A 15,858-nucleotide genomic window follows, 5' to 3' on the forward strand; every position below is an offset into this window, starting at 1 on the left:
ATTAGTGAGGTTGAACATCTTTTCACATGCCTGTTGGCCATCTGTATATCTTCTTTGGGGAAATGTCTATTCAGGTCTTTTGCCCATTTTTTAATTGGGTTGTTAGTTTTTTTGTTGTTGAGATATATGAGTTCTTTGTAAATTTTGGATATTAACCCCTTATAAGATATATGGTTTGCAGGTATCTTCTCCCAATTGTTAGATTGTCTTTTCGTTTTGTTGATGATTTCCTTTGCTGTGCAGAAGATTTTTGGTTTGATATAGTCTCATTTGTTTATTTTTTCTATTGTTTCCCTTGCCCAGTCAGACATAGTACTTGAAAATATGCTGGTAAGACCAATGTTGAGGAGTGTACTGGCTATGTTTTCCTCTAGGAGTTTCATGTCTTACACTCAAGTCTTTAATCCATTCTGAGTTAATTTTTGTGTATGGTGTAAAGTAATGGTCTACTTTCATTCTTTTGCATATGACTGTTCAGTTTTCCCAGCACCGTTGGTTGAAGAGACTTTCCTTTCTCCATTGCATGTTCTTGGCTCTCTTGTCAAAACTTAGCTGTCCATAGATGTTGTAGGTTTATTTTTGGGCTCTCAATTCTGTTCCATTGATCTGTGCATCTGTTTTTGTGCCAGTACCGTGCTGTTTTGATTACTATAGCTTTGTAGTATATTTTGAAGTCTGAAAGTGTGATACCTCCAGCTTTGTTCTTTTTCCTCAGGATTCCTTTGGCTATTCAGAGTCTTTTGTTGTTCTATATAAACTTTAGGATTCTTTGTTCCATTTCTGTGAAAAATGTCCTTGGAACATTTATGGGGATTGCATTGAATCTGTAGTTTGCTTTTAGGGAGTATGGGCATTTTAACTTTGTTAATTCTTCCAACCAAGAGTGTGGAATATCTTTCCGTTTCTTTATGTCTTCTTTTTCTTTCAGCAGTGTTTTATAATTTTCAGTGTACACATCTTTCACCTCTTTGCTTAAATTTACTCCTAGGTATTTTATTCTTTTTGCAATTGTAAATGGGATTATATTCTTAATTTCTCTTTCTGCTACTTTGTTGTTAGTGAATAAAAATGTAACTGATTTTTATATATTGATTTTGTATCCTGCAACTTTACTGTATTCATTTATTATTTCTAAAAGTTTCTTGGTGGATTCTTTAGGATTTTCTAGATATGAAATCAGTGTCATCTGCAAATAGTGACAGTTTCACTTCTTCCTTTCCAATTTGGGTCCCTTTTACTTCTTTTTCTTGCCTGATTGCTCTAGCTAGAACTTCCAATATTGTGTTGAATGAGAGTGGTGAAAGTGGGCATCCTTGTCTGTTTCCTGTTCTTAGAGGGATAGCTTTAAGTTTTTCTCCATTGAGAATGATATTAGCTGTGGGTTTGTCATGTATGGCCTTTATTATGTTGAGGTACTTTCCTTCTATACCAATTTTATTTGGAGTTTTTATCATAAATGGATGATGTATCTTGTCAAATGCTTTCTCTGCAACTATGGAGATGATCATGTGATTTTTATTCTACATTTTGTTAATATGGTATATCATGTTGATTTATTTGCATGTGTTGAACCATCCCTGCATCCTTGGAATAAATTCTACTTGATCTTTTTAATGTGTTGTATTCGATTTGCTAGTATTTTCTTGAGGATTTCTGCATCAATGTTCGTTAGTGATATTGGCCTGTAATTTTCTTTTTTGTCTTGTCCTTATCTGGTTTTGGTATCAGGGTAATTTTGGCTTCATAGAATGAGTTAGGAAGCTTCCCCTCCTCTTCAATTTTTTGGAAGAGTTTGAAAAGGATAGGTGTTAAGTCTTCTTTGAATGTTTGGTAGAATTCACCAGGGAAGCCCTCTGGTCCTGGACTTTTATTTTCAGGGATTTTTTTTTTTTTTTAAGAGTTGTTTTTTATTTATTTATTTTTTTTAAAGATTTTATTTTTCCTTTTTCTCCCCAAAGCCCCCCAGTACATAGTTGTATATTCTTCGTTGTGGGTCCTTCTAGTTGTGGCATGTGGGACGCTGCCTCAGCGTGGTCTGATGAGCAGTGCCATGTCCGTGCCCAGGATTCGAACCAACGAAACACTGGGCCGCCTGCAGCGGAGCGCGCGAACTTAACCACTCGGCCACGGGGCCAGCCCCTTTCAGGGAGGTTTTTGATTACTGTTTCTATTTCCTTACTGGCAATTGGTCTATTCAGATTGTCTATTTCTTCTTGATTCAGTTTTGGGAGGTTGTGTGATTCTAAGAATTTATCCATTTCTTCTAGATTATCCAATTTGTTGGCATATAGCTTTTCCAAGTATTCTCTTAATAATCTTTTGTGTTTCTGAGGTGTCCATTATAATTTCTCCTCTTTCATTGCTGATTTTATTTATTTGAGCCTTCTCTTTTTTTTCTTAGTGAGTCTAGCTAGAAGCTTGCCAATTTTGTTTATCTGTTCAAAGAACCAGCTCTTAGTTTCATTAATTTTTTTCTGTTTTTTTTTTTTAGTCTCTATTTCATTTATTTCTGCTCTGATTTTTATTATTTCCTTCCTTCTCCTAATTTTGGGCTTTGTTTTTTGTTCTTTTTCCAGTTCCTTTAGGTGCACTGTTAGATTGTTTATTTGAAATTTTTCTTGTGTGTTGAGGAAGGCCTGTATTGTTATAAACTTCCCCCTTAGAACCACTTTTGCTGTATCCCATAAATTTTGGCATGTTCTATTTTTATTTTCAGTTTTCTCCAGGTGTTTTTTAAATTTCTCCGTTGGTTTCTTCATTGACCCATTCATTGTTCAGTAGCATTTTGTTTAGTTTCCACATATTTGTGGCTTTTCCGATTTTCTTCCTGTAGTTGATTTCTAGTTTCATACTGTTGTGGTCAGAAAAAATGCTTGGTATTATTTCAGTCTTCTTAAATTTATTGAGACTTGTTTTGTGGCCTAGTGCCTGATCTATCCTGGAAAATGTTCCACATGCATTTGAAAAGAATGTGTATTTTGTGGTTTTTGGATGGAATGTTCTGTGTATAGCTACTGTGTCCATCTGATCTAATGTGTCATTTAAGGCCAATGTTTCCTTATTGATCTTCTGTTTGGATGATCTATCCATTGGTCTAAGCAGAGTGTTAAAGTCCCTTAGTATTATTGTGTTGCTGTCTATTTCTCCTTTTATGTCTGTTAATAATTGCTTTATATATTTAGATGCTCCTCTATTGGGTGCATAGATATTTACAAGTGTTATATCCTCTTGTTGGATTGTTCTCTTTATCATTATGTAGTGCCCTTCTTTGGCTCTTGTTACAGTTTTGTTTTAAAATCTATTTTGTCTGATATAAGTGTTGCTACCCCAGCTTTATTAGCATTGTCATTTGCATGGAGTATCTTTTTCCATCTCTTCACTTTCAGTTTGTGAGTGTCTTTAGGTCTGAAGTGTGTCTCTTGTATGCAGCATATATATGGGTTTTGTTTTTTTATCCAGTTGGCCACCCTGTGCCTTTTGATTGGAGCATTTAGTCTATTGACATTTAAAGTAGCTATTGATAAGAATGTACTTATTGTCATTTTGTTGCTTTTTTTCTGTGTGTTTTAGTAGTTCTTCTCTGTTCCTTTCTTCTTCTCTTACTGTCTTCCCTTGTGGTTTGATGGCTTTCTTTAGTATTATGTTTGAGTTCCTTTCTCTTAGTTTTCTGTGTATTTATTATAGGTTTCTGGTTTTTGACTAACATGTGGTTCATATATAATAACCTACATATATAGCAATCTGTATTAAGTTGATGGTCTCTTTAGTTTGACCTTCTGCTAAATGCTCTACTCTTTTACTCCCATCCTCCCACATTTTTTGTTTTTGATATCATATCTAACCTTTTTTTTGTGCGTGCATATCCATTACCCTCTTATTATCAAAATAGATAATTTTAGTGCTTTTGTCTTTTGACCCTCATATCAAGCTTCACAGGTCATTGATCTGCTATGTTTATTGTATATTTTCCTGTACCACTGATTTTACTGCTTTTTTTAAATGATATTCTTATTCCTGTTTGTGGTCTTCTCTTTTCCACTTAAATAAGTCACTTTAGCACTTCTTGTAAGGCTGGTTTCTTTTTTTTTAAACTTTTTATTAAGATTATGATAGTTTACAACCTTGTGAAATTTCAGTTTTACACTATTGTTAGTCATGTTGTAGGTGCACCACTTCACCCTTTGTGCCCTCCCCCCACTCCCCATTTCCCTGGTAACCATGACCCAGTTCTCTTTGTCTATATGTTTAACTTCCACCTATGAGTGGAGTCATACAGAGTTTGTCTTTCTCTATGTGGCTTATTTCACTTAATATAATACCCTCATGGTCCATCCATTTTGTTGAGAATGGGACGATTTTATCATTTTTTATGGCTAAGTAGTGTTCCATTGTATATATATTCACCATATCTTCTTTATCCAATCATCAGTCGATGGGCACTTAGGTTGCTTCCATGTCTTGGCTATTGTAAATAATGCTGCGATGAACATAGGGGTGCATGGGACTTTTGGAATTACTGATTTCAAGTTCTTTGGATAGATACCCAGTAGTGGAATGGCTGGGTCATAAGGTATTTCTATTTTTAATATTTTGAGAAATCTCCATGCTGTTTTCCATAGTGGCTGCATCAGTTAGCATTCCCACCAACAGTGTATGAGTGCTCCTTTTTCTCCACAACTTCTCCAACATTTGTCACTTTTTGTTTTGAATATTATTGCCATTCTAACAGATGTAAGGTGATATCTTAGTGTAGTTTTGATTTGCATTTCCCTGATGATGAGCATCTTTTCATGTGTCTATTGGCCATCCATATATCTTGTTTGGAGAAATGTCTGTTCATGTCCGCTGCCCATTTTTTGATTGGGTTGTTTGATATTTTGTTGTTGAGCTGTGTGAGTTCTTTATATATTATGGAGATTTACCCTTTGTCAGATAAATAACTTGTAAATATTATTTCCCAACTAGAGGGTTGTTTTTTTGTTTCAATCCTGTTTTCCCTTGTCTTGAAGAAGCTTTTTAGTCTGATGAAGTCCCATTTGTTTATTCTTTCTGTTGTTTCCCTCGTCTGAGGAGTTATGGTGTCCAAAAAGATCCTTTTGATACTGAGTCAAAGAGTGTACTGCCTATGTTCTCTTCTAGAAGACTTATTGTTTCAGGTCTAATCTTTAGGTCTTTGATCCATTTTGAGTTTATTTTTGTGAATGGTGAAAAAGAATGGTCAATTTTCATTCTTTTACATGTGGCTTTCCGGTTTTCCCAGCACCATTTGTTGAAGAGACTTTCTTTTCTCCATTGTAGGCCCTCAGCTTCTTTGTTGAAGATTAGTTGTCCATAGATGTGGGGTTTTATTTCTGGGCTTTCAATTCTGTTCCATTGATCTGTGCACCTGTTTTTGTACCAGTGCCATGCTGTTTTGATTATTGTAGCTTTGTAGTATGCTTTGAAGTCAGGGATTGTGATGCCTCTAGCTTTGTTCTTCTTTCTCAGGATTGCTTTAGCAATTCGGGGTCTTTTGTTGCCCCATATGAATTTTAGGATTCTTTGTTCTAATTCTGTAAAGAATGTCATTGGGATTCTGATTGGGATGGCATTGAATCTGTAGATTGCTTTAGGTAGTATGGACATTTTAACTATGTTTATTCTTCCAATTCATGTGCATGGAATTCTTTCCATCTCTTTATGTCATCATCGGTTTCTTTCAGGAAAGTCTTATAGTTTTCGTTGTATAGGTCTTTCACTTTCTTGGTTAAATTTACCCCAAGGTATTTTATTCTTTTTGTTGTGATTGTGAATGGGATTGAGTTCTTGAGTTCTTTTTCTGTTAGTTCGTTGTTAGAGTATAGAAATGCTACTGATTTATGTATGTTGATTTTATATCCTGCAACTTTGCTGTAGCTATTGATTATCTCTAATAGTTTTCCTATGGATTCTTTGGGGTTTTCTATATATAAGATCATGCCGTCTGCAAACAGTGAGAGTTTCACTTCTTCATTGCCTATTTGGATTCCTTTTATTTCTTTTTCCTGCTGAATTTCACTGGCCCAAACCTCCAGTACTATGTTGAATAAGAGTGGTGAGAGTGGACATCCTTGTCTTGTTCCTGTTCTCAGAAGGATGGCTTTCAGTTTTTGCCCATTGAATATGATGTTGGCTGTGGGTTTGTCATATATGGCCTCTGTTATGTTGAGGTACTTTCCTTCTATACCCACTTTATTGAGGGTTTTTATCATAAATGGATGTTGGATCTTGTCAAATGCTTTCTCTGCATCTATTGAGATGATCACGTGGTTTTTGTTTCTCATTTTGCTAATATAGTTTATCACATTGATTGACTTGCGGATGTTGCACCATCCCTGTGTCCGTGGTATAAATCCCACTTGATCATGGTGTATAATCTTTTTAATGTATTGGTGTATTTGGTTTGCCAAAATTCTGTTTAGGATTTTTGCATCTATGTTCATCAGTGATGTTGGCCTGTAGTTTTCCTAGTTTGTGTTGTCCTTGTCAGGTTTTGGGATCAGGGTGATGTTGGCTTCATAGAATGTGTTAGGAAGTGCTCCATCTTCCTCAATTTTCTGGAATAGTTTGAGAAGGATAAGTATTAAATCTTCTTTGACTGTTTGGTAGAATTCTCCAGAGAAGCTGTCTGGTCCTGAACTTTTATTTTTGGGGAAGTTTTTGATTGCTGTTTTGATTTCTTTACTTGTGATTGGTCTATTTAGATTCTCTATTTCTTTCTGCTTCAGTTTTGGGAGGTTGTAAGAGTCTAAGAATTTATCCGTTTCTTCTAGGTTGTCCAGTTTGTTGGCATATAGTTTTTCATAGTATTCTCTTATGATCCTTTGTATTTCTGTGGTATCTATTGTGATTTCTCCTCTCTCATTTCTAATCTTATTTATTTGAGTCTTCTCTCTTTTTTTCTTAGTGAGTCTGGCTAAGGGTTTGTCAATTTTGTTTATTTTTTCGAAGAACCAACTCTTTGTTTCATTGATCCTTTCTACTGTCTTTTTTGTTTCAATATCGTTTATTTCTGCTCTAATTTTTATTATTTCCCTCCTTCTACTGACTTTGGGCTTTGTGTGTTCTTCTTTTTCTAATTCTGTTAGGTGTTGTTTGAGATTGCCTATCTGAGGTTTTTCTTGTTTATTGAGGTGAGCCTGTATTGCAGTGAATTTCCCTCTGAGGACTGCTGTTGCTGTGTCCCAAATGAGTTGGTATGGCGTGTTTTCATTTTCATTTGTCTCCAGATAATATTTGATTTCTTCTTTAATTTCTTCAATAATCCATTGTTTGTTCAGTAGCATGTTGTTTAGTCTCCACATTTTTGCCCCTTTCCCAGCTTTATTCTTGTAGTTAATTTCTAGTTTCATAGCATTGTCATCAGAAAAGATGCTTGATATTATTTCAACCCTCTTGAATTTATTGAGGCTTGCTTTGCTTCCCAAGATATGGTCTATTCTTGAGAATGTTCCTTGTGCACTTGAGAAGAATGTGTAACCTGCTGTTTTTGGATGGAGTGTTCTATATATATCTATTAAGTCCATCTGGTCTAATTTTTCATTTAATTCTATAAGTTCCTTGTTGATTTTCTGTCTGGATGATCTATCCATTGGTGTTAATGAGGTGTTGAGGTCCCCTACTATTGTTGTTGATGTCTCCTTTTAGTTTTGTTAATAGTTGTTTTACAAATTTTGGTGCTCTTGTGTTGGGTGCATATATAAGTGTTATGTTATCTTGGTTGAGTGTCCCTTTTATCATTATAAACTGCCACTCTTTGTCTTTCTTTGTTTGTTTTGCTTTGAAGGCTACTTTGTGTGATATAAGTATGGCAACACCTGCTTTCTTATGTTCATTATTAGTTTGGAGTATTATCTTCCATCCCTTCATTCTGAGTCTGTGTTTGTCTTTGGGGCTAAGGTGTGTTTCCTGGAGGCAGCATATTGTTGGGTCTTGTTCTTTAATCCATCCTGCCACTCTGTGTCTTTTGATTGGAGAGTTCAATCCATTTACATTTAGAGTGATTATTGAAATGTGGGGGCCTAATGCTGCCATTTTATCACTTGTTTTCCGGTTCTCTTGCATTTCCTTTGTTTCTCGTCCCATGATTTTTGGGCTAGTAATTCAGGTAGATAGGTTTCTATATTGACTTTCTTCTTATTTGTAATTTGTGTCTTTATTCTTGTTATTTGTTTAGTGGTTACCAAGTGGTTTGTATAAAACATCTCGTAGATGAGATAGTCCATTTTCTGATAGCCTCTTATCTCCTTAGATTAAGCCGTTCCATCCCTTTCCTCTTCCCCTTCTAGGTTGTTATTGTCAGATTTTTTTTTTTTCTCTTCCTTCTTGTGTTGTGAGTTTGTGGTTAAAATGACAAGATTATATTTATTCTTGGTGTTTCCCTTCCTTTTATCTTTAATGTTGTACTTAACTTTTGCTAACCTGTTCTGATGGAGAGCTGCAACTTTCTGATTTTGTCTTTCTACTTATCTCCTTTGCTCTAGGTTTTGTAACCCCTTTCCCTTTTTTGATTTTTCAGGTATGAGTATCTTCCTGAGCATTTCTTGTAGGGGAGGTCTTGTGGCAATGAACTCCCTTAACTTTTGTTTATCTGGGAAAGTTTTTATTTCTCCATCATATTTGAAGGATATTTTTGCTGGATAGAGTATTCTTGGCTGTAAGTTTTTGTCCTTCAGAGTTTTGAATATATCATTCCACTCTCTTCTAGCCTGTAAGGTATCTGCTGAGAAATCTGCTGACAGCCTTATGGGGGTTCCTTTGTAGGTTATTTTCGTCTGCCTTGCTGCCCTTAGTATTTTCTCTTTGTCATTGACTTTTGCAAGCTTCACTACTATATGTCTTGGGGTTGGTCTTTTTACATTGATAAAGTTTGGAGATCTATTGGCTTCTGTCACAGGGAGTTCCATCTCTCTCCCCAGGTTTGGAAAGTTCTCAGCCATTATTTCTTTGAACAGGCTTTCTGCCTCCTTCTCCTTCTCTTCTCCCTCTGAGATACCTATAATCCTTATGTTGCATTTCCTAATTGAGTTGGATAATTCTCGGAGAGTTTCTTCATTTCTTTTTAGTCTTAGTTCTTTCTCCTCCTCTATCTGCAGCATTTCTATATTCCTATCCTCCAAATTGCTAATTCTGTCCTCCATATTATTGACCTTATTGTTCAGAGACTCTAGATTTTTCTTAGTCTCCTCCATTGTGTTCTTCATCTCCAATATCTCTGATTGGTTCTTCTTTATAGTATCAAGCTCTTTTGTGACATAGCTCCTGAACTCATTGAGTTGTCTATCTGTATTCTCTTTTAACTCGTTCTGCTAACTTTGGGCTTATTTTATTCTTCCTTTTCTAGTTCCTTGAGGTGTATAAAGTTAGGTATTTTATTTGTGATCTTTCTTTTTTCTTCATATAGGCATTTGTTGCTATAAATTTGCCTCTTAGAACTGCTTTTCTTTTCTGTTAAGGAAGATTGGCCCTGAGCTTCTGTTGCCAATCTTCCTCTTTTTGCTTGAGGAAGATCGTCCCTGAGCTAACATCTCTGCCAGTCATCCTCTATTTTTTGTATGTGGGATGCCACCACAGCATGGCTTGATGAGCGATGTGTAGGTCTGCACCTGGGGTCTGAACCTGTGAATCTCAGGCTGCCAAAGCAGAACTCGCAAACTTAACCACTACACTATGGTGCCAGTCCCATAACTGCTTTTCTTGCATTCCGTATGTTTTGGTATGTTGTGTCCATTTTCATTTGTCTTGAGACTTGTTTTTAATTTCCCTTTTGATTTCTTCTTTGATCCACTGATTGTTCAGGATCATGTTGTTTAATCTCCACATATTTGTGAATTTTCCAGTTTTCTTCTCGTAATTGATTTCTAGTTTCATGCCATTGTGGTTGGAGAAATGCTTGATGTGATTTCAGTCTTCTTAAATTTATTAAGACTTGTTTTGTGGCCTAACGTATGATCTGTCTTGCAGAATGTTCCATCTGCACTTGAGAAGAATGTATATTCTGCTGCTGTTGGAGGGAATGTTCTGTGTATGTCTGTTGGATCCATCTGGTTTAATGTGTAATTTAAGCTTAATGTTTCCTTCTTGATTTCTCTTTATGGGACCACCTATAATGTATATTAGTCTTCTTGATGGTGTCCCATAAGTCCCTTATGCCTTCTTCACTCTTTGTCATTCTTTTTTCATTTTACTTCTCTGATTACATTAATTCCACTGCCCTGTCTTTGAGTTCACTGATCCTTTCTTTCACTTGATCTTTCTGCTGTTGAACCTCTCTACTGAGTTTTTCAGTTCTTATTGTATTCATCAGCTCTATGATTTCTGCTTGGTACTTTTTAAATATTTTCTATGACTGTTGAAATTCTCACTTTGTTCATGCATTGCTCTCCTGACCTCAGTGAGCATTTTGATGTGTTATTTTGAACTCTCTGTCAGGTAAACCACTTACCTCTGTTTCATTAGGTTTGGTTTCTGGAGATTTATCTTGTTCTTTTGTTTGGAATATATTCCTTTGTTTCTTCATTCTCATTGATTCATTCTCTCTGTTGGTTTCTGCACATTAAATAAAACATGCACCTCCCCAGTCTTGAGAGACTGGTTTCATGTAGGAGATAGACCTTGTCAGTCAGCCAGGCTCAAGCTCCTGGTTGCTTCTCAAACCTTTGTGATAGTCCAAGCCACTGTCTTTGTTCTTAGTGGCTCCCAGGAAGCCACTAAATCCCTTCCAGGGAGAAGCTGGAGATCGGCATTTTTGCCTGCTCTCTGTGCACTGAGCCTGGGTGTATACCTCTGGGGTGGGGGAGCATTTCTGTGCCCATCTAAAAACTGCTTCTTTGTGTGGTATAGTCCTGTGAGACTTGTGAATAGAAGCCCCAGTGGCTTACAGAACAGGGTGTTTTGGGGGCCTGTCCCTCAAGTGGGAGCCTTCAAAGTTGGGGCACTAGAGGTTTGGTCTCCCTCAAGGAGAAGCTGGAAGTTGAGGATTTCTTCCCAACTATGTGGTACTTGCCAGGGAATTTAGGGCGAGAGTTGTCTCTGTGTTTCCTGCTCATTTCGATGTGGGTATTTTCTCATTTGCTCAATGTGTAGGAGTCACTCAGCTAGTTTGGGGATTTCTCTCAGAGGGAATTTGTCTGTGTGTAGCTGTATATTCTGTGGATCTATGGAAAGATGGAAGTTCAGAAGCTTCCTATGTCACCATCTTGGTCTCTCCCACTTTATTTGTTAAGTGCTTTCTTATGATGCCAAAATAACAAATATTAAAGCCTCATCATTAAATATTGTCAGTTAATATTACTTTAACTTAATTTTAAAATTAAAAATAACCAGTTTTTAAAATTCTGAAATATTTGACTCCTTAATGTGATTCTAAGCGGCAAAATTTAGAAGTATTTTCAAAGAATTTCCATATTTCAACTATATACAGTCCAAAGCCTTTGATGATGTAAGTATTTTATTATAATAACTTACTTATCTACCTTTTCTTACTAGGTTGTGTGCTCTCTAAGGGCAGGGACTAGATCACATTCGTCTCTATGTCCCCAGTGCCACTCTTAGTAATTGGTACATTATAGAAGCTTAAAAAATATTTGTTAAGTGACTACATGTGATTTTCATATGTGGGTTGGTTTGTATTTATTAGATTTATAAAAATTTGTCTGGAAGCTGAATAAATGATTTTCTTCTAGGTCTAGCATATTTGACAAATAAAACTAGATGGTAAATTATTAATAGTGTTATTTTTTGAGGGTGGTGGATCTAGAGCATGGTTACAATTTTAATAAGTTTAGAGGTAAAAAATGTGTGAACTATTATTCCATAGAGTCTTCCTAAGGCATATTTTCTGACAAATTGCGAATGTGAATGAAAAATTCTATATATTCCATGATTTCCTAAATTTTATTTTTTAGCTTCTTTACACAGATAGAAACTTTGTGATTTGTGCTCCAACTGGTTCTGGGAAAACTGTAGTATTTGAACTAGCTATAACAAGATTGTTAATGGAAGTACCATTGCCATGGTCGAACATTAAAATTGTTTACAGTAAGTATTACATATTATAATAGTGATAATTAATTATAATAATGAAAAGCCATTGATACAAAAGTAAGAAATAAGTTCAAGTTCAAGCCTTAGAAATTATTATTTGGTTTTTCATGCTTTTTAAAAAAGACATATCACATTTGGTCTTATCTGTTACATTAAATTCAAAACACATTTTCCTAGAGTTATAAATAAGAAGTAATATTTAGAATTTGACCTTTACATGTTTCTTTTTAAAAGGACAGACAAGATGAACAAATAAAATCAAACATTTTATAATTCTAGGAATTTCCGTAGGAACCTCTACTCTTCTTTCTTAGGTATATATTTTTTAAAAATTTTTCATCCAAGTAATTTATGCACACAATTAAAAAAATCAATTATCCCAAAAGGACTTATCATGAAAAGCAATAATCTCCGGCCCTACTTTTCTTCACTCTTGGTTACAATTCCCTGAGTAGTCACTTCTTTTTCTATTTTTAGTTCTATTTGATGATTACCTTTATAGCTCTAAATAATATGCTCATATTGTTAACTTTTAATTTATAAATATTAGGCAGCACCTAGATGTGTATTTAACTAATGTTTGTGAAAATAATTTTTAAATTGTACTGACATTCAAAATAAATATCTTATATTGTTATAGTGGCACCAATAAAAGCCTTGTGTAGTCAGCGTTTCTATGACTGGAAAGAAAAATTTGGACCAATAGGATTGAATTGTAAAGAACTCACAGGAGATACAGTAATGGATGACCTATTTGAGATTCAGCATGCCCATATTATTATGACCACTCCAGTAGGTGTTATTTATACTTTATTGTTTCCCTGGTTTATTAGAAAATATGTTTCTCTTTACCAAGGAAAAAAGTTGAAAGAAAATACAAAGTAGAAGAATATATTTGCAATGGAAAAAAACAAATAAAAAGTACCAGTGTTCAGGATATATAAGGAATACTTACAAATCAATAAGCAAAAGACAAACAACCAAATGGGAAGAATAGGCAAAAGATATGAATAGGCAATGTGTTATTGTGAATAATTCAAAATCGTACTTATTGCTTGTATTCTTTTACCCAAGTTTAGGACCTTTGTAGAGATTAAAAAGGGCAATTAAACTATAATTTTGAATAGTTTTGGTTTAACTTAAAAATAAATGAGGGTTCAGTTTTTTAAACACTTGTAAGACAGTCAAATTCTTAAAAAAATTTTTTAATTGTTAAATCTTTTTCAGGATACTTTTAAGATGTCAACTAAAATATTTCCCATTTGTAACATGTCGTGTTAAAAATTTTATTGTTATCCTAATAATAGTTGTTATAATTCCTTATCATTTTAAACCACTTGCATTTCTTCTCTAGGAAAAATGGGATAGCATGACTAGGAAATGGAGAGACAACTCTTTGGTCCAGCTGGTTCGACTGTTTCTCATTGATGAGGTAGTGAACATATTATTCACTTTTAGAGATAAACATAAAAACATGATTAGAATAGAAGGAAAGAAACAAGACATTTCCAAGCACACTATATGTTTGTTTATTCCTTCAAGTGAAAAATGCTTATTTTCTTAAGAAAGAGTGTTAATATTATTGCACATTTTATTTATTTATTTATTTTTGCTGAGAAAGATTCTCCTTGAGCTAATATCTCCTGCCCATTTTCCCCTTTTTGTATGTGAGCCACCACCACAGCATGGCAACTATGATGTAGGTAGGTAGATGAGTGGTGTAGGTCCGTACCCAGGAACCAAACCCAGGCTGCCAAAGTTTCATGTGCCAAACTTAACCATTAGGACACCAGGGCTGGCCTGCACATTTTAATTGATTAGATAGATTTTTATTTTTATAGCTAATGATTCTTTTTTTGATTTCTTTCTTAGGTGCATATTGTAAAAGATGAAAATCGTGGACCAACTCTTGAAGTTGTAGTCAGTAGAATGAAAACTGTGCAGTCTTTGTCTCATACTTTAGAAAATACCAGCAGTATTATTCCAATGAGATTTGTAGCTGTATCTGCAACAATTCCAAATGCTGAGGATGTAAGTTAGAATTTTAGTCTATCAGATTTATTATGACTAGTGAAATAATTTAGTTATTTCAATGTTAGAGAAAAGTGAGGATTTTTTTTTTTTACTGTAAATCCTCTAACCAATTTAATAGGAAAGTATGTTGTAGAAAGTTATGGTTAGATTTCATAGGTATGGCAATATTAATGCCATAAAATTTGGTTGATCGGGTTTAATAAAACATTTTTGGTGCAAGTTTGTTGTTTGCTAGTATCTAAAAGTCTTAGTTTTATGGGTTTCAGTTGCCTCATAATAACTTGACTAATAATATGTTATGATTATTGTAACCAGCTGGCTCTAGTTGTATGGCAAAGTATGATGGAGAATAAAAGTAGTTAGATGATTACCACCCTCCTCCCTCAGTTCTTTGTGTCTTGCATTATGGTAAGCACTAATGATAGATGCAAAAATGAAACGTATAGACCCTGCCTTTGAGGAAGATCTCATGGTTAATGGTGTACATGGACATGTAAAGAAGTAATTGTATGCAGTATTATACTTTATATAATGAATATGTCCTAATTTTTTCTTCAATTTTTTGGCAAACTTGAAAAATAGTACAGTCTTACTCTATTTTCTAATTCCTATTTACTTCTCAGCCTACTATGATATGACGTTTTTCCCCTATTACTTCTTAGAAATTGTTTTCACAGATAACTGCTATATTGTCTAATCCAATGGAAAATTTTGGCTTTATCTTTAATTTGGCACAATTAATCATTTTTCTCTTCTTAAAATGGCAACTTGTTTTGTTCATATTCAAGAATAATAGAGAAAATTTTAAAGTATATGTAAACAACAAAAATCCAGTGTTTGTCTTTCCAGATGTGTAGATGGAATCATAATGTACATACACTTTTATGGCTTGCATGTCACCTACAAACGTTTTCATGTTATTAAATATTCTTTAATAGTTTTTGTTGTTTTATTGGAATTTATTTATTTAATACCTTAATGACAGGAGATTATTTCCATTTTTTGCTTTTGTAAATAGTACTGAAATTAACGTACCTTTGAAAACATCACGATTCTTTCCATAGGATGGACTTCTAGAGTAGAATAACTGAGTCAAAGGATATATTAAACTCTAAGGACACAGTGCTTTCAATAAATGTTATATTCATTTATACTTCTACCATCAGCCGTTTCTCTGTATTCTAACACTGGATAGTATAATAATGAAATTATTATTGTTATTATTACTTTTAAATAGTTGTCAAATTTCTTGTGTAAAATGGTATATTTTAAAATTTTGTTTTGATTTCTACTAAAGTAAATATTTTTAATGTATCTATCAATTTCTTTAAGTTCTTTTTTTGCAACTTACCAGGTCATGTCCTTTACCCTTTTTTCACATTGGGATACTAAACTTTTTTGATTGATTTGTAAGTAATTATTAAATATTAACACCCTGTAATTCTTGAAACTCTCATCCTCTGTGATAATGACTACTTTCGTGAGTGCTGTTTCTCTGTCTCTCTTTCTTCAGTTTTCCCCTAAATTAAGGTCATCCTACGCCTTTTGCTCATCTCAAACTGTACATTCTTGTGTGATCTCATCCCTACCCATGATAGCATTGAAAATGTTTTGTTATTTCCTTCCTGTGCAAGTAGAAACTTATCAATCTATCTTCCTGTCAAAGCGTTGGTCAGTTTCATAGCAGGGCATGAAGCCTGATTACTAACCAGGCTATGGGAAGGTAAAGATTGCTCATCACAACTTCAGAAATTAACTAGT

The 15,858-nt window shown here is 34.4% G+C and overlaps 1 protein-coding gene across 1 annotated transcript in view; it reads left to right on the top strand.

Annotated features, from left to right (window-relative positions):
• HFM1 (helicase for meiosis 1) overlaps positions 1 to 15,858 on the top strand; it is a 106,365-nt gene that overhangs the window by 22,524 nt on the left and 67,983 nt on the right. Inside the window, exons 7-11 of the mRNA XM_070592760.1 lie at positions 11,388 to 11,458; positions 11,925 to 12,057; positions 12,704 to 12,855; positions 13,418 to 13,495; positions 13,936 to 14,094. Coding sequence (XP_070448861.1) covers positions 11,388 to 11,458; positions 11,925 to 12,057; positions 12,704 to 12,855; positions 13,418 to 13,495; positions 13,936 to 14,094 — 593 coding nt within the window. The remainder of the gene's footprint in view (positions 1 to 11,387; positions 11,459 to 11,924; positions 12,058 to 12,703; positions 12,856 to 13,417; positions 13,496 to 13,935; positions 14,095 to 15,858) is intronic.

Source organism: Equus przewalskii, chromosome 24 (genome assembly GCF_037783145.1).
Source record: "Equus przewalskii isolate Varuska chromosome 24, EquPr2, whole genome shotgun sequence".
Lineage (NCBI taxonomy): Eukaryota > Metazoa > Chordata > Mammalia > Perissodactyla > Equidae > Equus > Equus przewalskii.